The sequence below is a fragment of the Oncorhynchus nerka genome, linkage group LG22 (genome assembly GCF_034236695.1).
Source record: "Oncorhynchus nerka isolate Pitt River linkage group LG22, Oner_Uvic_2.0, whole genome shotgun sequence".
Lineage (NCBI taxonomy): Eukaryota > Metazoa > Chordata > Actinopteri > Salmoniformes > Salmonidae > Oncorhynchus > Oncorhynchus nerka.
Window position 1 is genome coordinate 59535576 of NC_088417.1, and position 22867 is coordinate 59558442.

General features: G+C 42.8%; 1 protein-coding gene across 4 annotated transcripts in view; it reads right to left on the reverse strand.

The window, feature by feature from the left end:
• The window catches only part of LOC115105416 (roundabout homolog 2-like), a 120704-nt gene that overhangs the window by 90755 nt on the left and 7082 nt on the right, over positions 1-22867 (reverse strand). For all 4 annotated transcript variants that reach the window (XM_065007287.1, XM_029627447.2, XM_029627445.2 and 1 more), the window contains exon 2: positions 9013-9339. In XM_065007287.1, coding sequence (XP_064863359.1) covers positions 9013-9339 — 327 coding nt within the window. The remainder of the gene's footprint in view (positions 1-9012; positions 9340-22867) is intronic.

Below are 22867 nucleotides of genomic sequence, written 5' to 3' on the forward strand. Positions count from 1 at the left end.
TTCTCCCAGACCCCCACATGCATGTGTTTGAGCGCACACACACAAACACACACACACACACAACACATAACACACACTTCCATCCCCTTCTTGGCTCCCATGGCAACCCCCACGGGGACCTTTCCCCAATAGAATCTTTCCTCCACGGGAACCACACCTGTTGGCATTCTCACAAACAATCACAACATTGTTTCAATGATAGTAACTTTTATCGCAGCTTTGGTATATAAAGCTTTTTTGAGGCCTTGCTCACAATTCATTCTGTGGCAGCACAATGACCAAACGATATACTGTATGTGAGGTTCTTGATCATATCTTTGATCATGACACTGGTGAGGAGGACAGAGGCCAGGAAACTGACAGTGAAGATGCATTAGAGGAGGAAGTGTCAGAAGTTGAAGACACACAGAATATGATCCAGACAACCGATGTGGAACAACCCAGTGATGAGGAAGAGGGCCCTGCTGAGGTTGCTGTTACATTCCTGTCAAAGAATGGGAATTTGTCCTGGTCTTTATCCCCACCTGAGAGGAGAGGTTGGCTGTCGGCTGAAAATATTATCAGGATGACCCCAGGGTCAAATGAGATACGCCATATCCCGGGTTGATGACATAAAACTATTCCTGACAGAGTCAATCGAAACTATAGTGATAAACATGACCAACTTGGAGGGGAGACGCGTTTACAAAGACAACTGGAAGGAAGTAGACCGGACAGACGTCCAAGCATACGTGGGTCTCTTGATTTGGGCTGGTGTGTACAGAAACTAATCTAGCACCAGTTTATGGGATGCAGAGTCTGGTTGGGCAATTTTCCATGCCACTATGTCACGCCAGATATTTCACGTGTTGTCACGGGTGATTCGCTTCGAGAACCGTGATACAAGACCAGGCCACTGTCAACAAAACAAGCTGGCAGCGATCAGAGAGGTTTGGCACAAGTGGGTGGAGCGCCTGCCACTCATCTATAAACCAAGTCCAGGCACTTACAACAACCACCACATATTGTCCAACATGTGCATGAGGACACACAAAATGGAACCACCATTGATTGACAGATTGTGAACATTTAAATGTTTTTGTCATTGATAGTAATACTGTTATTGTTGATGTTGTTCTTTAATGTGTTCAGACATTCATTTTGTAATATGGTAAAGTTTTCATGTGTAGTTTTGGGCCTATGTCCTTTCTTTACTAATAAAATCATACCGGTCAGTTTTGACCGGGAAAACAACAGATGTTATTTAGTATCACTATTAAAATGTTTGTAATGGTTTCGAAACAAATCTCTGTGTTAAACTTTGACACAAAGTAGTCTGTGATAAATAGAACAATATGTTTCATCTGAGTATTTGTTATAGTCAAAAACCCATACATTATACATGTTTCACTCAAAAACGAGTTGTATGAGCTCAGGTCAATGAGGCCTACAGGCCATAAATAGCAAATGGAAGTGACAAACGTGAAATGTTCACAAGAACGTTCATATAAAGATCTAACACAACATTAGGTGATAATATATGTATTATTATGGATTTATAATCAGCTATGATGGGGGCGGTCATTTTGGACCGGGAACACAGAATTAATTAACATGAAACAAACACAACAGGGTTAATTGTTCAGTAATCTTATGGCTTGGGTGTAGAAGCTTTTAAGGGGTCTTTTTGTCCAAGACTTGGCGCTCCGGTACCGCTTGCCATAGAGAAAGCAGTCTATGACTTGGGTGACTAGAGTCTCTAACAATTTTATGGGCTTTCCTCTGACACCGCCTATTATATAGGTCCTGGATGGCAGGACGCTTGGCCCCTGTGATGTACTGGGCCGCATGCACTACCCTCTGTAGCGCCTTACGGTCAGATGCCGAGCAGTTGCCATACCAGACTGTGATGCAACCGGTCAGGATGCTCTTGATGGTGCAGCTGTAGAATCTTTTGAGGATCTGGGGACCATGCAGCTTCTCTTCTGTTATTATATGTTGTCCTAGAAGACTAAATAAACCCTTGCTCACCAGAATAATGTCATAAAGCGATAGAATGTATGCTTCAATCTTGTTGACATCGGTAAAGATGTCTCCGTCATCTCTGCTTCTTTCACGGAGCAAAGACGTTTAGGGACCGGGGAGAAAATGCAATAACTCAACCCCCCAAAAAACTGTTCAGTTTGTAAGGAAAAAGCTGTGAAAATGACTCATTCAAGACTGTAAATTAATAACAATGATTCATTCTTTTTTCATTCAATAATTGTAATGTAAATGGTCTACAGTGCAACACAATGGGGCAGTTATCTAAATTATCAGCAGCCGATTCAAAATTCTAACTGTCGCATAATAGTGACTAACTTCTGCTAAACTTGAGAGGTACATCCCAGCCTCCTCTACAGTTGAATACATTCTGCGAGGCACAAGTCTCACGCTAAGTGACTTTGAAAAGTATACTTTCTTCACAAATGCAGTCATTTTAGCTTTGAAGGACAGTTCAAACAGACTGACAGAAGTATGTTGCGTCAAAAACTTGGATGAAAGGCTCCTTGGAAAACGTTATTTACCAAAAACAAGCACTTCAGACTGGCAGAAGATAGAGGAAGAATGAGCTTCACAGCAGGAGGCCTGTTATTACAAACACTATGTCCACTTGTTATTCAGTGCCTCTGTCATGTCTGTGAAGTGTGTGTGTGTATGTAAGAGTCAGCAGTGTGTGTGCTTGTGTTTCAGTGTCTGCAATATGCATTGGGGGCTGGTGTGTGTGTGTGTGTGTGTGTGTGTGTGTGTGTGTGTGTGTGTGTGTGTGTGTGTGTGTGTGTGTGTGTGTGTGTGTGTGTGTGTGTGTGTGTGTGTGCGAGCAGAGTATACACCCCTTCACCACTGGATAGAAGGACTGACCCAAAACAATTGAATGGCAAAAACAAAGAGAGGGGGCATGGGGAGAGCGCAGAGGGAGGAGGAGGGCGGGGGACCTGCCCCTTTTGCCCCCCAAGCGTAGTCCTTTTGTATGCAGATACCCCCAACAATAAATCCATTACTGAGGTGGTCTAATCTGTGTGGCCAGCTAATAGAGACATTGTCTGCCCTGGAAGAGGATTACTTTAATCTAGTAATGGTCTGCCTTGGCCTATGTTAGGGGAGCATGGGGCCATGAGGACCCCCTTTGTCCAGCGGGGCAGTTGCCCCCATTCTCCCTAATTCCCCCCACTGCCCTCTCTGCTTTGTCTACTGTACTCAAGCCATCTGGAGAAAACCGAAAACAAAAAAAGAAGACTACCACAACAGTAGTCTTCTCACAATCATCAAGGATATGAGAATTGAGAATACTAATCAAAGTCTGATAAGTAATTTAAAATGAAGTTTCAAAAGGTGCTTAAGAGAGGAGGAATCCCAAGTAATATATTTAAGAGCGTTTCATGGTTTTAAAATAAAAAAATAAAAAATACATCACCGCCCGGGGAAATGGCGTAAAAGAAGTGTAGGGGGACAATGGTTCAGTCTGTGTTTATGTGAGAATGCAGCCCGGAGGCACTGTCGTTGAACAAAGAGTTGATGAGATGCCAAACATATAAAGGTCTCAGCCATTTGCAAAAAGCTGTATGACAATAACATTGCCATAAAATGCACATAAACAAAACATAAAATGCTTAATTGAACTGAATTATTTTATTTATTTATTTAAGTCACCCTTAAATCTTTTCAGAAAATGTGACATCCCACCATGTTTCCCAAAATGGTAGATCTAGTATTTTCGTAGTACCGTATCCAGAAGAGAAACTTGATATTGTTTTGCCTTTACTGTAAAATCTATTCAATTAAATTGGTTATCTCAAGTTGGAAGGCGTACAAAAAGATCAAATGCGTCATGCAGATTTACTCAAAGAATGTGTGTGGGCTCGGAAGCTTTCTTGGTGCCCACCATTCAATGAGGGACAGCTTGCCAAATCCCATATACTTCTATATCCGCCTTCCCTCAGGAGCCAACGCAGGGTTAAACTAGTTCTGAACATAGTCTGTAGAATGACTCACGCACACACAACAGCAGAGAGACATGACAGAAATGCAGAATCTGGACTGGGACTGGGCAGTGAGCAAGAGTGCAAGCTACAGATATAGGATCTTAATTTGAGCCAGTTTGCTATTGCAGAAAAATAATCCTGCAGCACAGGAAATGTGAATTATTATTATGTGGATTATAATTAATATAATGTTTTTGTAGGGATTGATCCATTTTTCATTGGGGCCAATAAAGAATTTTTAAGTGTAAATTAGAAACTTTAGAAGCCTTTTTAAACCTTGACTACACTACAGTTTGCATCTCCTGCCATGCAGGAAAATTCCTGCAACAACAACAGGATGATGAAAATAAGATACGACATCTGTATATTGGGTGCCCACGTTGGTGGTAAGAAACAGGTCGGTTTTCAATAATTGTATGTGTGCTTATTCACTCCATTGTTGGTAAATGGCAGTTTCTTTCTCCCAGACAGACCAACCGCCACATCGGGGGATTTGGAATAGACGTTTACGAAAACACAGCCAGGCCAGTGACAATGCCAGACACCGCACCGTTCTAGCATCTAGAAGAATATGCCAACCAATTACACTGTTGGGTCATTGACACCTTTGTACACTACTGAAATGTTTTATTATTTACAATGGTGGCCTACCCCAGCCAAACCCGGACGATGCTGGGCCAATTGTGCGCCCGCCCTATGGGACTCCCAATCACCGGATGTGATACAGGCCGGATGTGATACAGCCTGGATTCAAACCAGAGACTGTAATGATGCCTCTTGCACTGAGATGCAGTGCCTTAGACCATAAACAGCCCTAAATTGAGGTACATGTCATCACATTTGTGTATTGGATAGAGATAGGATAGGAGGCAGATTAAATAGGAGGCTGTTTATGTGTGTTCCTACAGGTGTAGGATCTTCATTTGATCACTCTCTGCAGGCGAACATTCCTGTAATGCAGGAAATTAAAAGCTAGTAGTATATTTAAAAAAGCTTCTGAAGTTTGTACTTTCCACTTTGAAATTTCAGACTTGATATTTCCTTTTGAAAAATGGATCAACCCCGACAAAAATTCACATTTCTTGTTGCTGCAGGATTATTTTCCTGCTTTAGCAAACTGGATCAAATTTAGATTCTACATCTGTATGCTATTCAATTCCCCTGGGTGATGCCAACTTCCTTAGTTCGCTATATAAGTTATGCTAGGTGTCAGCAAGCTCTCCTGACTTTGTGCATCATGTAGTTGTTGTTGGTTGCAGCTGAGACAGACTGGCAGGCTAGTCATCTCTGACACTTCAGTCTCATCTCGGAAACGGTCAAGACCACTGCGTCAGTGGATGAGCATCCTGCTGTCTCAGTCCAGTCATGACATATGGGCACCTTCTGGGCAGCGTGATGGCTTCCAATGAACACTTGGCCCAGGAACAGATGGCAAAGGTGTACTTTCTACTGACCCTCTGCCCACCGCAGTGCCCAGTCCTCATCAAATGTGCTGAGCGCTGTTAACCCTGTGCCCATTAATGTGCCTTGCACATGAAGACTCGCAAACAACTCCCTCTAGCATGGCACAGAAAGGGGGGATGGGGAGTTCAACTACACCCGTTTCCCCCGCGTCAACAAACTCCAAACCAGATGGATCTGTGACAAATCCATTTAGATCCAGTCGAATGACTTAAGCTCTTCTCTGACCTTTCCAACTCTGGAGCGGTGGTCATCTTAAGGTGAATTTCAGCTCAGAGAATTCATTAAAAAAACATATTGTAGAAATCAATAGAGAGTTTAAACGTCTGTTTGCTCGGTCATTTGTTGAGGGTCAAACGCAGCTAAATCCCCTTGAAATGTGCTTTTAATACAGCAGCATACGGTATTGTCCTATCGTTAGGCAAAGGCCACGTTGAACGCCCAAAGTGTAATGCGTCTGTCAATGAAAAGTTCCCAGAGTCAATTAAGTGAAAACTTGACTTTGAAACGGCCTCTCGGCTGGCGGGCAGCGGGCTCCTGGGGAAGAGGACAACACAACAAAATAAATGGAATAATAAAGCAGCCGTCAGTAGAACTATAAACAGCACCATATTCACCGAGCCTGACCCCACAGGAGTTCGCTTGGGGACAAGAATGGGAGTTGATCTATTTTCGCAACTGCAACTCATTTCTAAACAACATGCTTCTGAGATAACCGAACAAATCGAAGGAATTCTGTAATCACAGTATAACCCGGTTACAGGATTCAACGCGTAATAATCGACCTCGCACATCTAGGAAATACATCTTGCCTAATACTCCTACACTTGCCTAACAGTTTGGGAACTAACAGAATCTGACAGACGGTCGAGGTCAGTAGGAGGGTCTGGTGCATTTAACAGTGTGGTGGTATAGCCCGCGCAGATAGTGATCTGTATCCATGAGAGATAATGGAGCTTGATTAGTCACAATGGTCGGAGTGGGATTTTATTGTTCTATTGTAAACCCGGATGCTTCTTCTGTAACCCAGGACACACAATGGCCCTGCAGATGCCCCAGCATTCATTAGCATGGGGGCAGGGGTAGTATGTGTGTGGGGGGGGGGGGACTGTTCCTCACACCACCTGTTGTCATGTCCTCTTGACCCCCATCCTCTCCAGACACACACACACACACACACCACTGGCCACAGGCCACCAGCACGGGCCTCAGTCTCATTAGCCCCAGTCTGGTCTTATTAATTCATGATCCTCTGAGGAGGACAGGTTTGGCCGGTGGGCCCAGCTCAATGACCACCAGACGGAAGGGGGACCAGAGGGACCAGCCAGAGGGTCCTGGCCTCACCTTGGCCATCTGACCCCTCCTTTTGTGTTTAGCCCCCCTGGACATAGTCCTGTCCTCTGCCCTTTCCTCAGCCCCCACGAGCCTGGCAGCAGGCACATTGATTCCATTAGTTAAGCCTGGACACACAGGAGGGCTCAAACAGTCTAAACTCAAAAAACAGACCGATTCAGAGAGATCAACTCCTAGACTAACCAACTCAGAGACTAATTAAGAGACAGAGCAACTCAGAAACAGACTAGCTCAGAGAGATCTACTCCTGAAGGGCTTCAAAGAGAGAGAAGACCATATCTTCTAGCACAGTACCAGTGGGCACTGTAAGTGGAAACACATTGGCACACAAAGGCATTTGACATAGCTGATCCCTGGAGACCAGATACTTGGAGAACTACCTCAGGTAGTTGACTTTCAGACTGGCAAAGCCAGTAACCTAACAGTTTTATCGAAACGGATGCTTTCAGGATCAGAGTGAAAGAAAACAGGCAATTGCCACTCGTCCAATTACGAGTAAAAAAAATTCAAAAATATTTCTCAACGATCTCTTGAAGAGGGGTTCAGGCAACAGGGAAAATGCATCAACGGTGACAAATTGCTTTGGAACCACTGATTGGTACACCTGGCAAGAAAATATGTCATAATCTGCTGAACTCTACAGCCTGGGGCCTGTATTTCTGCTCTTAGCTGGACGTGAGGATGGAAATTGCTCAGTGTGGAGCGTGAAGCAGTTATGGAGCACCATTTCCCATATTGGCCCTGACCCATTGGATTAATAACAGAGGGCAGCCAGCCTGGAGCTGAGGAGAGCGTGCCCTGTAGCAGCTTGGCCATTTGAAGAGGGGAGGAGGGCAACTCAGACACCCTTATCTGCCAAGTAACCCCCTTCCTAATCCCTTAAAACCTCCAAATACATTTTCTGGAGGAGCGGTGTGTGTGTGTGTGTGTGTGTGTGTGTGTGTGTGTGTGTGTGTGTGTGTGTGTGTGTGTTGTGTGTGTGTGTGTGTGAGAGTGTGAGTGTTTGTGTGCGTGCATGTGTGCGCGCACATCTTACTTCCTGGAGCATTGGCCCCAGGGCTGTCTCGTGGTTGGGGTCGCCCAGAGAGGAACCACTCTCCTCTGAGATGGTTGGGAGTTTTAGGGTGAGCGATATTGGCCAGGGCTAAGCTCCATAAAAGGAGGGTTGAAAGCATTTGACTTTCACTGCTCCCCCAGTAAAAACGCAGTTTCTGTGTTTTGAGGGGCAGTCTGTCATGGGGCAAAGACTGCCTTCACACTAATTGAGTTCTAACAAATATGTGTACATTGCTGTTTACTGGGGCTCTCCAACCCTGTTCCTGGAGAGCTAGCCTTCTGTAGTTTTCGCTCCAACCCCAGTTGTAACTAACCTGATTCAGCTTAGTAACCAGCTAATTACTAGAATCCGATTGCTAGATTGGGGTTGGAGTGAAAACGTCCTGGACAGTAGCTCTCCAGAACAGGGTTGAAGAGCCCTGCTGTATACAAACAGTTTGTCGGATAAGAAAGAGGAGCAAATGGCAGCTCTTGAAAAGGAAATGGGGTAACTGTAGCCTACCAGGCTTCATTCGAAAGCACTGAAAACCAGGCAACCAATACAAACCAAGAAACTATCCTCAACTCATATCAGGGAAAACTATTCATAAAACAGCAACAACAAAAACATACTGAAATACGCGAATTACCCTTTGTGTTATCAAACGGAATTACATAATGAAATCTTAATGCAATAGCGCATCGGCTAATCTAATAGTGAAATCAAATTGGCCGTCCACGTTTTATTTGAGCAGAGCAGATTGCAGCAGTGCCCTGTTGTGAAAAGCTGCCATTCTCACAGGGTTTTCTATAGTGTGTGTGTGTGTGTGTGTGTGGGTGTGTGTGTGTGTGTGTGTGTGTGTGTGTGTGTGTGTGTGTGTGTGTGTGCGCATGCTTGTGTCTGGGTGGCGCGAATGTGTGTGTGTGTGTCATGATTTCAGGAGCTAGCTAACATCAGGAGCTAGCTAATTACCTGGAAACAGCCACTTGTTGGCTGTTCTATCTTCACTTTCCAGTGACAGTTGTTACATTTTGCTTGTGCTAAGGATTGCCTCTCCTCTCTGTCAATGCTATGCAGTGCTATACTTTATCAATTTCTGGCTCAAACTTGGCTCAAACACTCCTCTCTATCCCCAAAAGCCAAAATGGCCAAGGCACTTACTTGCCACTTCCAGTGATGCGTTGCGACTGACGGCCTCGCCTAGGTAGTTGCGTGCCACGCACACATAGACCCCCTCGTCGGGTTTGCTCCGTCGACCATGGACGATACGCAGGAAGAACAGGGAGCCGCTGGGCAGCAGCATACGGTGGGAGCGCGGATCTTCCCTGTCCGTCTCCACTCGTTCGCCATCTTTGTACCACTCCACCATGGGGCTAGGACGCCCCTCTGCCTTGCAGTTGAGGGTGGCCGGCTCGCCCTTGGACACGATCAGGTCAGAGGGGTGCTCCACGATTCGCGGAGGGGCATCCTCCAACCTGGGTCGGGATCCTGTAATAGAGAGAGGGGGTAAAGAATTAATTGTACTCTGTTGTAGAGGTCTTGACGGTTTCAACAGACCCAAAATTCTGAGATCTGACCCGGGTCCTAAATTCAGACTTTTGTCTTGGATCTGGGTTGGGGTCTGATATAATTGGGTCTCGGGTATGTGCAATTAAAATTGATTTACCAACTGAACCCAATTGGACCTGTCCTCTGTTCATTTAGTGTTTGTTGGATGAGAACTGCGCAAGTTTGTTATCTGTCAACCAATTACAATTCAATAAAACGTATAGCTTATGTCTAGCTGAAACTGGTTCTGGCTGCTCACCTCACATGCACCTGCTGCTGAGGAGAGAGAGAAGAGAGAGAGTAAAAGGAGCCCTGGCCTAGGCCACTGTTGATTGCGATCATGGAGTAGTTTTTCATTGAAGTAAAACGAAAGTTAGAGGAGAAAGAGTATAGTGAAAAGTGTCTGACAAGGGTAATGCCTTTGGGGACAAATGTTTATATTGTAGTGGACAAAGAGGAGAAAAACATTGCCACGGCCAAATGGACTATGTGCAACTCGCTATTCAGGTTTGATGCAATTTTCTACCTTTTCATTTATTTATTTTCGTATTTATTATCAATTGTTTAGTAATTATTATCATCATTGTAAATTATTTTTATAATTATTATTATTGTAGGCCTATGTAATAATGTAAAACACTTATTTAAATATCCTATGGCAAAAGTGTTTTGTTTCATTTTGTTGAGACATTTCATTGACTAAATTCAGTTCTGTCTTTTAAATTTGGTGCTCCGTTTAGTTTAAGGTTAAAAGTAGGCCTGTTGTAATATAAATAGCATTAGCCTATTGCTGTCATTGGTTGGGTAGGCCTACAGTAGATAATCATCTTTGTTGGTAATAGCTGCAATATAGGCCTAGACTGTTCAACACTTTTTTTACGGTTTCATTGAGCCATTTTTATTGGCCAAATGAAGTTCCAGCTGGAATGTTGTGTTGCCGCAATATAATACAATTACCGGAAGGCCTACTATGCTACTCACACTCAAACCATGAAAAGGAAAAACCAAAGAGGGCAAGATGCAAAACTTAATTTAATGCTGCAATATAATAACCTGATGGTATTTTTGCCTATAACAATGACTTGACTTGATTTTGATATTACCCTAAAAGTTAAGCAAGTTTAATGAAGGTTTGGTGTGGTATGGCTATTATTAGGCTTAGCTACTGCAGGCCTATGAAGGCAGTGCAAACTGGTTGAGGAGTATTTTTCTCTGCTCTGCTGAAGGGTATTTTTCTGCACTCATACTGGAGTAATAAATGTCTTGTGAAATGTACATATATTTGGGGGATTTATCAGGGGGTGCACCCTAAGCTCCCCTGAGAATTCAGACCCCTTGACTTTTTCCACATCTTTTTACGTCACAGCCAGTTCAGTTCAGTACAGTTTTATATCTTTATGTTTGAAGCCTGAAATGTGGCAAAAGGTCGCAAAGTTCAAGGGGGCCGAATACTTTCGCAAGGCACTGTATTTATGCAGGTAGGAAAGCCACGGATCCATTTCGGAACGGATTCAACTTTTTGGACCGGCGAAGACTTCTACTCTGTTGTATGACTTGACTTGATTCATTTTAGCCCCTAGTGGAGCGATAGGGGGTTAAGTATTACTGTAATAGAGAACGTTGTCAGTAACTAGGCTAAAGCGGGAGAGGGGAAACAGCTCCTTGAGCGTGCACTCGCCTACAGGGGAGGTTGGGAGAGGGTTGGTGCTAATCACAATGTGGTAAAAGGAGAGGGTTCATTTCCCCGTGAGCTCCACCAAGCCCTCGAACATGGCCTCTTTTTACAGTAGAGACACTCCACACAAGGGCTGAGTGGGCGGCACACAACAGAATAAACAAGTCAACAACGCACACATTCAATTTTTGCTCCCCTAACAGTCGACACTCAAACACGTCAACAAAACGTGAAAAACATATTTTCATCATTCAAACTGTCAGTTCCGAGAAAACGAAGACAAGTTGAGTAATGTTCTCCACATGTGTCACTATTCTGCATACATATCAACTTGATGGCTGAGAAATTACATGCTCTAAATTCAACTATCAAACAAAATGCATCTCCGGCTCAGAGGGGAGACGCATGAAACGTATCAATAAATTAAAGTGTCCCGGGTTTTTAGAAATTCACAGAAAGGAATGTGGGGGAACTGCCGATGGTTTTGTTTTGCATAAGAGAGAGAGTGAGAGAGAGTGAGAGACAGAGAGAGACAGAGAGATATACAGAAACAGAGAGATATACAGAGACAGAGAGATATACAGAGACAGGAGATATACAGAGACAGAGAGATATACAGAGACAGAGAGATATACAGAGACAGAGAGATATACAGAGACAGGAGATATACAGAGACAGAGAGATATACAGAGACAGAGAGATATACAGAGACAGGAGATATACAGAGAGATATACAGAGACAGAGAGATATACAGAGAGACAAACAGACAGATATACAGAGACAGACAGATATACAGAGAGACAAACAGATATACAGAGAGACAGAGAGATATACAGAGAGACAGAGAGATAGACAGACAGACAGACAGACAGACAGACAGACAGACAGACAGACAGACAGACAGACAGACAGACAGACAGACAGACAGACAGACAGACAGACAGAGAAAAGGTAATTCCATGCAGCAGGTTTTGTTGCTGGAGTGCTTTGAAATTGCTTCCCTCTCTTTCTCCCAATTTGATTGACAGTGTGTTGGCGAGACAATTATGGATGAATAACAACAACGGCGCAAAGACTAGCACTGTTGGGCGAGAAGGAATTTTCCACAGAGAGTCCTATTAGGGATGACACAGGGAGGTGACTATCTCTCCCGATATTTGCCTGAATAATTACTGAGATGCACCGATGCCAATTATTACGGTTTTGATGACTTTGTTGTTGTTTTTTATTTCACCACAGTTAGGGATGCCAAAAGTTTTTTTTGTCGGCAAACCAAGATGGAAGATGAGGCTCTCAAGAGTTCTCCACAGGGCCAGGTGTGAAAATGTGGGTTCCAACCGTGTCTGATAACAACTGATAAGAGGGCGGCTTAATATCCACTGGGCAAATGCCTTTCCCTCCACGGTCGAATACTCCAGGGTTATAGGATTAACAAGTCAAAGGTAGAAGGCATTTAGTTGATGGAGGAGATACAGACTATTGTATTGAGTGATGGACCCTCACTCAAACCAATTATCTTCTTATAGAAGGAACGTGTGGACTCTTGATGTAAAGGAAATGGTGGTAGATGGACTTTTGAAGGAATTTCGAGTCAGATGTAAAACATCAATTTTCATGCGATAGCTTGACCTGCAGTGTGTGACTAACATCTCAGTGTATCATGGGGCCTTTACCATAGAGAATGATAGGCCTTTCAAAGCAAACTCTCGAACTGGCTGCTTAATCTTAACTTGCATACTGCCTCCGTCATTTATTTTCTATTGAACCTTTATTCAACTAGGCAAGTCAGTTAATTAAGAACAAATTCTTATTTACAATGACGGCCTACCAAAAGGCAAAAGGCTTCCTGCGAGGACGGGGGCCTGGCATTAAAAATAAAATATGACAAAACACGCAAGAGAAGATGAGAGACACCACGACACTACATAAAGAGAGACCTAAGACAACAACATAGCATGGCAGCAACACATGACAACACATGTGACTGGCAGAACGGGTGTTGTATGTGGAGAATGAGGGCTGCAGTAGGTATCTCAGATAGGGGGGAGTGAGGCCTAACAGGGTTTTAAAAATAAGCTTCATCCAATGGGTCTTGTGACGGGTATACAGAGATGACCAGTTTAAAGAGTACAGAGTGCAGTGATGTGTCCTATAAGGACCATTGGTGGCAAATTGGATGGCTGAATGATAAAGAACATCTAGCCGCTGGAGAGCACCCTTACCTGCCGATCTATAAATTATGTTTCCGTAATCTAGCATGGGTAGGATTGTCATCTGAATCAGGGTTAGTTTGGCAGATGGGATGAAAGAGGAGCGATTACGATAGAGGAAACCTAGTCCAGATTTAACCTTAGCCTGCAACTTTGATATGTGCTGAGAGAAGGACAGTGTACCGTCTAGCCATGCTCTCAAGTACTTGCATGAAGTGACTACCTCAAGCTCTAAACCCTCAGAGGTAGTAATCACACCTATGGATATAGGGGCATTCTTCTTACCAAACCACATTACCTTTGTTTTGGAGGTGTTCAGAACTAGGTTAAGGGAGAGCGTTTAACACAAAATCTGGGAAGGGGCCAGCTGAGTATAATACTGTATCATCTGCATATACATGGATGAGAGAGCTTCCTACTACATAAGCTATGATGTTGATGTAAATTGAGAAGAGCGTGAAGCCTAGGATCGAGCCTTGGGGTACTCCCATGGTGACATGCAATGGCTGAGACAGCAGATGTTCTGACTTTATACACTACACTCTTTGAGGGAGGTAGTTAGCAAACCAGGCTAAAGACCTCTCAGTGACACCAATACTCCCACAAGAATGGAATGGTCTACCATATCAAAAGCTTTGGCCAAGTCAATAAAAATAGCAGCACAACATTGCTTAGAATCAAGGGTAATGGTGACATCATTGAGGACCTTTATGGTTGCAGCGACACATCCATAACCTGAACGGAAACCAGATTCCATACCAGAGAGAATACTATGGACATCAAGAAAGCCAGTCAGTTGATTATTGATACGTTTTTCAAACACTTTTGATAAACAGGGCAAAATAGAAATGGGCCTATAATCAGTTTGATCTCCCCATTTAAATAAAGGATGCACTGTGGCTGCCTTCCAAAAAACTTGTCAGTAACAACCACATAATCAACATTAAGGGACATAGGCAGCTGTAAGGAGAGGGGTTTATTCTCCAGGTCTTTAACTGTTTTCCAGAACTAGTTGGGGTTAGACCCACAGAGAGAGAGAGAGAACATGCATTCCAACAGAGCTTGGTCTACTCATGCCTATAACCAGGTATAACACAGAATCTGACATAGGCTGCTAAAAAAAAGACAACACTCTCCATCTGTGTATGTTCCTTGCTCTCGGAATGAAAACAGTCCTCACTTCGGAGTGGTTGTCTTCCCTTTAAGCCAGGCTCTGCAGAAGAACAGTATAGGACCAACTGACGCTCGGCTAATATCTTTTAGGGTCTAGAAGAGCTGAATAGACCTACGTTGGTGGGGGTTGGTGAGAGGTTGTGGAGGAACCCAGCAGTACAGGGGCTTTAGGAGCTGACACATAAATATTACAGGCCGAGCCAGTCTGAGCAGGGAAAAGGACCGCGGTATGAGACTGACCTAAAGTTATGTGGATGTTCTCAAAGTAACTGAGTGCCTTAAAGAAGTTGAAGTCGGAAGTTTACATACACCTTCCATTAAATCTGGAGGGAAACATAATGGGAATGTATTCTAATTGGCATGTTGAGAATGTTTTGGAAAAACTTCAATAGAACATGTTTTTGAAATGTTCTGTGCACCTCCATTCGTTGTATGAATGTCATCACAACTGAGTGTGTTTTGGGAACCTAGGTCTTGTAATGTGCCCACTCTGTTCCCACAACCTAATGAAACATTCTCGGAACCATTAAAGAACAGCCAAAATGTGGTACAGGAACATTCTTGCAACGTCAGGCAAATGTTTTATATAAAAACACAAACTTTTGGGGGAATGTTCTGTGCTGGTTGTTACAGATGTTGTGCACAACATTTTTTTGTGAATGTTAAAACGTTCCAAGGATATTTCATCTCATTCATTTTTTTTTATCTGAATGTTTTTGAGATGTTATCATCCTAATGTTAGATAAAACCCTAACTAGAACTTAATGGGAATATTAGCTAATGTTCTGGGAATACTCCCAGTTTGCTGGGCAGAGTCTGAAACAGCGTGACTCCATCCCAAATCTCTTAGACTTAGACCTCTTTAAACTGGGGAGTTGATCTAAGCCTAAGAGAATACTGCAGCGTTGTCTTGCATGGGAGAGTGGGAGAGAGGGAGGGAACAGAGTCTTGATCAGATTTCAAATGTCATTCTATAATGGAGAATGAAAAACTGCTGAGGCATCTCACGTTCCTCATCTTCAGGTTAACAAGTGGGTTGGTCTGACCTTGTCGTCTGAAACAAGAGAGTGTGCCAGCATCCAGAGTGGATTCTATCTCCCTGCCAACTCCCTCCACTATGTATTTCATCATGTCTGTCCGAGTGGGCTTTTAGCAGCTAAACAGATTGATCTACTTCTCTGGGGAAGAAAACTTCATCTGCACATCACCCAACTCCCCAAATCACTTAAGTACTCACTTGTCCGACATTCTGATGAAAGATAGGCCTCGAGGGAAAAGTCATTTGCATGTAAGGTCACAGGGCTAACGTTGTTCGAGATATAAAAAGAGAGGCTAGCAATTTAGCGCAACCTCCCACAAATGGCACAAAGATCATATTCAACCTTGTCTTGACGTATTCTAAGGAGTCAACTCAAAGAAGTCATGTCATTCAAATATGGCCAAACACTATAGGCCTATAATATTTATTTAATATTTTTTACTGTTATCTATGTTTTTACTCAGCCCGATTTGTATGTACCTGTATATAATCCTGATAACCGTATGTACTTCTATGATTTATGACTATTTACTGTGCGCAAAGTTGCCTTTTGTATCACACGGTTTTGAATTGTTTCCACAGCCACCATGCGTCATGGTCATGTGAGGTGTATTCTGTGTATATATTTTTGGATGTGGCACTCAGGGCATTTGACTTGACAAAGATCCATGTTGGATTGAAACATTGTCCTATAAAGGTGGTAAATTGGGAGCATATACAGTCTGCAGGCCTCTATTCTTTTTCATGTGTCCTTTATTAGCCCAGCACCTACTGTACATTTTTTTTAAGGATGTGCGTATGACAAATAACTTTTCTAAAGACAATTTTTCCCCCCACACATTCACTTCAGGAGCAAAAAAAATCTATCATGGCTTGACTTTGGAAAAAAGTTCCTTTTTAAATCTCCATGACAACAGGTTTGGCAATTTAATAATTCATTCAAGCACATGCGAAAGCCTTGAGATCAACACCCTTCGATCACCAACGTACAGAAGACTAATTGATACAGCTAACTTCCTAACCCTCCCCCACACAACTAGTTTGTTTGCTAACCACCCCTCACACCTCCAAAGTAATCTTATATGGCAGGTATGACATGAGGTACTGTAAGGTATGTGAGAAGAGTCTTGTTTTCGTCTCCCTGCCAGGCAAACCTGAGCACAAAACACTGATGACATCTTAGCTCAGTCGGAGTCAGCCGTGAAAATGCCTTAAAATTCCACCGGAGGAACTTGAGAATAAATCAGGCTTGGGATACCTATCGGAACACAGCACCTCAAATCCTTAACACCCTGTGGGGCTAAAACGAGAAGATTAATCCATGCATTGGCTTACCATTTGAAAACTCGGCTAAGCTAACCCCCTGCTTTCCACGCAACTCCCTTGAATAGAAATTCTGACTTCAAGTGTCCACAGCTGGAAGGAGCTTTTCACATAGGAATTCCAGTATAGCAGCTACTATAGATGTGAGCACTTTCTTAGAGCGTAGCCCTTTATACTTGTATATGTATATGGGTTAAAATTGCAGATTTGGGCACTAATAAGCACCTAAATTGGAACATAGTGGCTGTACAGTAGCTGCTATATATGATTTCAGAGCCCTTATGAACTTGAGTACGGATGTGTGACAAGAAGCTGCCCCCATCCTTCTCCGTAATTGTTGTCTGAGGGAAATGCTGTAAATTAAGATGACTGGATGTATTTTGAAAGATGAGATGTTGATAATTATAATAAATACCGCTTTGATGCCATACAAGAAAGCCAAACATCAGTCCAAATGTGCACTTTGTATCTCCAAATCATAAAACTAATTTCATATACAGTGTCAACGTTTATGATCACTACGTTTGATGTACAGTTTCAGATGACATGTCATCATACCCTGGGTTGTTCTGAACAGAATGAGCCTGTTTGTTTAATGTGAAGAAAATTTGCCGCGGCACTCCCACCTGAAGGCACTCATGAATGTGACGCACCTTTCTATGCGCACCAAAATTACAATCTGTTTCTCTGAATTCCCATGTGAAAGCCTAACACTGTAAGTTAATATTTTACAACTTAAGCTAGTCATGTTGGCAATAGAACAAGCCTTCAAATCATGCCAAACTTACCCAAATTGTGATTAATAATGGACCGTTTTTGGATTGCGTAAACAACACCAGTAAATGTCTGACGGCGGGGGATGCAGGGTTGTGTTCCAAACGAAACAACTACAAGTGTGCTTGCTGTAGTTCCTCAACCGCACAGCTAGGAGAGCTCAAAAAAGTACCTTATAGTTAAATACTCTCCTTTGTGTCATACAAGTGCACTGAAATTGCTTAGGGACTGTGCACACTTTAGAAAGGTTTGTGGCCTCTTGGAGACACCATTTAGTCCTCCCACTCAAACCCTTTTATTTGTTTTGCCTTATGTTGCAACTACCCCGCATTTTCCAGAAATAGCCTTATCATGTTACTGAATGTATTCAGAGTATTTTCAGATTTCATTATCAAGAAACGCAGCAAAGAGTACAGTAAATGTCAAATTCACATAAAATAGTGTAGAACAGTGTAATGTTTGGATTCAGTCTTGTGTCAGGTGAACTGTTGTGTACTTACCTTTGGTCTAACAATTTTCAGATAATCTCCAAACTGTTCCCTTTCAATTGCTACCATGGTTATGCATTTCATATTTCTTATGTAGGAAACATTTCAATTTAGCCCTATCCATATAGGGTTAAAAAAGGTTATCGACCAGAGGGAGTAGGACTAGAGGAGAGACATGAGGGGAAAGAGAAAGGGAAACTTTATTTTTCTACCTCATCTGCAATTATTTTTTACCAGACTGCCCTCCCCTCCCTCTAAACTGAATGTTTATGTTTTACAGCAGCCCCCCCCTCCCTCCTCTTCTCTTTCGCCTAAGCCTGGGAATTGATTTGTAAATGGCATTCATTTCCTGAAATTAAATTGGGAGTGGGAGTTGGGCGGGGAGTGAGTGTTTTCTCCCCAACCACCTACTCTTTGAGGTTGGGGATAACAAAAAAAGAGGCACTTGCATGAGAATAGAAACGGTGGGCTGTAAAGCCATAGCCTTCATAATTGAGCTTCTATTGAGCTTCTGTTGGATGCAAGGGACTAAATAGAGCTGGGTTAACTGCTCTGGTGTTTTCGTCTGCCTTCTCCCTCTCTCTGTCTTTGAGAGGGGACTAAGGATGTCGTAGGAAAAGTGACCAAACTTCCACAACACGTTAACTCGGAAAGATGGTGCTGACTTACAACTTCCAGGGGAGAGAGGTTCAGTGGCTAAAGCAGCTTACATGTTTTCTGGGCTAAATGTTTGGGCTGAAAATGAGACACCTTGCCATGGAGAGAGGGGCTTTCCGTCCGCCAACTGGAAAATAAGGTTTAGGTTCATTTTCGTACTCTGAAAGTGTAGTTTCTCCACCAAGATGGTTGAGAGGCTTGAAGTCCATTAAACTTTGATTTACTTCAAAGTAAAGAACTCACTCTGGGGGTCAACATAGTCTTTATACTTGTATATTTTAATGTTTACCTTCAAATGTTCTACATTTTAAATTTCTCACCCAAAATGGATACCCCCCAGTGGCGCTTCTAGCTTAAATGGCTGCCTGGCCGAACCTCCCCTTCAGCCCCCCCCCCCCCAAAAGCACCATTCTGCACAAACTGTAATTTTTATTCAGACATTTGGAACAACACAAATAAATAATCATAACATTAAAAACTTTATAAATAAAAAAACATGTACAAAAATAAGACACATAAATATCAAAAAGAAATAACAAAGGCAAATAGAAACAAATTTGTGTTGAGTTGGTACTCGAGCATCAATACATTACCCATCCGATAAACACTGTCAACCAAGAGTCAAGATTAAACCAATTCACATTGGAGGTGTGCAGACTGGTTTTATAGACTGGTTTTATATTATTCTTAACCATTTCACACAAACCAGAAAACAATGCAACAATATGTCTGTGAAACTATATATTCACAGTATTATGAATGAATTGTGGTTTATTTGGTAGTATTTCGGAGTGTGACTGATGTTACTAATTGCATTAGTACTGTACAAAGTTAGAGGTGTGCTATATGATAGATTCCCCCGCTTCAATTTTTTTTGTGCGGGCATCCCGTGGGCGGCTGACCAAGTCGCCTATTCCAAAATCCGCCACTCTATACCCCATTTGTCTTGCCATTTCAGTTAGAAATGTCAATATCATGGTGAACGTATAGCCAATTTGACACTGATGTACAAACAACATTTTATCTAAAGAGTGTGCACCACAGAAGCAATTAGCATCGTAACTCTTTATTTCTTTCAAGTGCTCCTTACTCTAGACTAAGACAACAGCAAACAAGTGTAACTGGGTTGGTTATGTTTCCAAGTGCTACTGCAGAATTTGGTTTTCAATGTTTATATATTACTATTGGTTGGTTCAAGTCAGATGTCAATAAGGTGTAATGTCATTGGCTACGCTTGCAGTGTGCAAGTGGAATTCAGCAGGGGAGAACGTACCAGGGTTGGCTATGTTTCCACTTGGCACTGCAGATCTCCCCCTATCTGCAAGCGTAGCCAATGACATAACACCTTATTGACATCTGACTTGAACCAACCAATAGAAATAAATAAACATTGAATAGATATTACTGCAGCAACAGGTGGAAACATAACCAACTCTGTTACACAAGCAAACACTCAAAAGTGTTTAAAAGCTTGAACTCAAAATACATCAGCCCTGCACTCTCAAGCCAATCAAAAATACTCTAACCGCTGTCTACTTGGTTTTGGTAGCTTCCAGCAATAACTATTGATTTTCCAAACAGGACTTTGGGGAGAGGCTTGAGAGAACATGAGCAACTCAGCACTTTCCCCTACCAGCCAGACAATTGCTAGACTACTACTACTGTCAGTGTTGTAAGTACTAACACTGTCAAGTGCATGTGAGAGAAAGGGAGAGGAGGGGGAGAATGAGAGCGGAATCAGAAGCGAGATACTGACATTGCATGTGCTGAGCTTTCCAGGGCTTGTCACTTTGCATGAAGGCTATTTTTACTGAGCGTGGAGGCAGGGGAGTAAAAGGGATCGTGCTAATAAACTGTCTGTGAGTGCAACAGTGTAGTCCCCACTTGGCAGTATTGTGAGACTGCATCCCAAAGTGTAACCCTGGTTTGGGGGTTCCACCGAGACCACATAGGGGAGCTGGCATCAGCTTCCTGTCCCACACAGTTGCAACCAGCGATCTCTGCATTCTTCTGGATTAAAGACCACACGAGACATGAAGACACACACATACAGCTGTGCACACACCAACTGGCCCTAACTCATATACTGTCTGTCCCACAGACCCCACATATCACCACAGCAGACAAAATGGGCCCAATGTGAAAAACTTCCTGGATATTTTCAGGGCAGATATTGAATGGTGTAGTAGGGGGTTGGTGGGAGGGATATCAAATGTCTGGATACAAAGCTAGTTCCTACACCACTCTGGCATTCTCTAAGTCTTTTCTGCTATCCACAGCAATTCAAGGCAGGCTAACATCCCTACGCTCAGTCAGAGGCCGAGCCTTGATCTCTTTGTTCCTTGGATGCTTAGCGCCTGTGTAAAAAATATGAGAGCGAAAGGGAACAACAAGGCAAAGAATACAACATAGTTTTAAACTCACTCAAAATTCACCTTAAGAGATTTCTACCTTAGAGTTTCTTCTAAACTGGCAATACTGTTTTATAAGGAATGTGTCCAAGTTTGAATGAAACAGTGCCTGCAAAAGTATTCATCCTCCTAGGCATTTTTTCTATTTTGTTGCATTACAACCTGTAATTGAAATAGATTTGTATTTCATTTAATGGACATACACAAAATAGTCCAAGTTGGTGAAGTGAAATGAAAAAAATAACACGTTTCAAAGAATTCTAAAAAAGAAAAACCCGGAAAAGTGGTGCGTGCAACCCCTCTTTTTACGCTGCTACTACTCTCTGTTTATCATATATGCATCGTCACTTTAACTATATATTCATGTACATACTACCTCAATTGGGCCGACCAACCAGTGCTCCCGCACATTGGCTAACCGGGCTATCTGCATTGTGTCCCACCCACCACCCGCCAACCTCTCTTTTACGCTACTGCTACTCTGTGTTCATCATATATGCATAGTCACTTTAACCATATCTACATGTACATACTACCTCAATCAGCCTGACTAACCGGTGTCTGTATGTAGCCTCGCTACTTTTATACCCTCGCTACTTTTATAGCCTCACTACTGTATATAGCCTGTCTTTTTACTGTTGTTTTATTTCTTTACTTACCTATTGTTCACCGAATACGTTTTTTGCACTATTGGTTAAAGCCTGTAAGTAAGCATTTCACTGTAAGGTCTACACCTGTTGTATTCAGCGGACGTGACAAATAAACTTTGATTTGATTTGCATATGTATTCACTCCTTTGCTATGAAGCCCCTAAATAAGATCTGGTGCGACAAATTATCTTCAGAAGTGACATAATTAGTTAAATAAAGTTCACCTGTGTGCAATGTTAGTGTCACATGATCTGTCACATGATATTAGTATATACACCTGTTCTGAAAGGCCCCAGAGTCTGCAACACCACTAAGCAAGGGGCACCATGAAGACCATGAAGCTCTCCAAACAGATCAGGGACAAAGTTGTGAAGAAGTACAGATCAGGGTTGGGTTATAAAAAAAGAACTTTGAACATCCTACGGAGCACCATTTCATCCATTATTAAAACATTGAAAGAATATGGCAACACAACAAACCTGCCAAGAGAGGGCTGCCCACCAAAACCCACAGACCAGGAAAGGAGGGCATTAATCAGAGAGGCAACAAAGAGACCAAAGATAACCCTGAATGAGCTGCAAAGCTCCACAGCGGAGATTGGAGTAGCAGTCCATAGGACCACTTTAAGCCGTACATTTCAGAGTTAGGCACTACGGAAGAGTGGCCAGAAAAAAGCCATTGCTTAAAGAAAAAAATAAGAAAACACGTTTGGTGTTCGCCAAAGGGCATGTGGGAGACTCCCCAAACATATGGAAGAAGGTACTCTAGTCAGATGAGACTAAAATGTAGCTTTTTGGCCATCAAGGAAAATGCTATGTCTGGCGCAAACCCAACACCTCTCATCACCCTGAGAACACCATCCCCACAGTGAAGCATGGTGGTGGCAGCATCACACTGTGGGGATGGGAAACTGGTCAGAATTGAAGGAATGATGGATGGCGCAAAATACAGAGACATTTTTGAGGGAAACCTGTTTCAGAGATGTGAGACTGGGACGGAGATTCACCTTCCAGGACAATGACCATGACTGTTAAAGCAACACGAGTGGTTTAAGGGGAAACATTTAA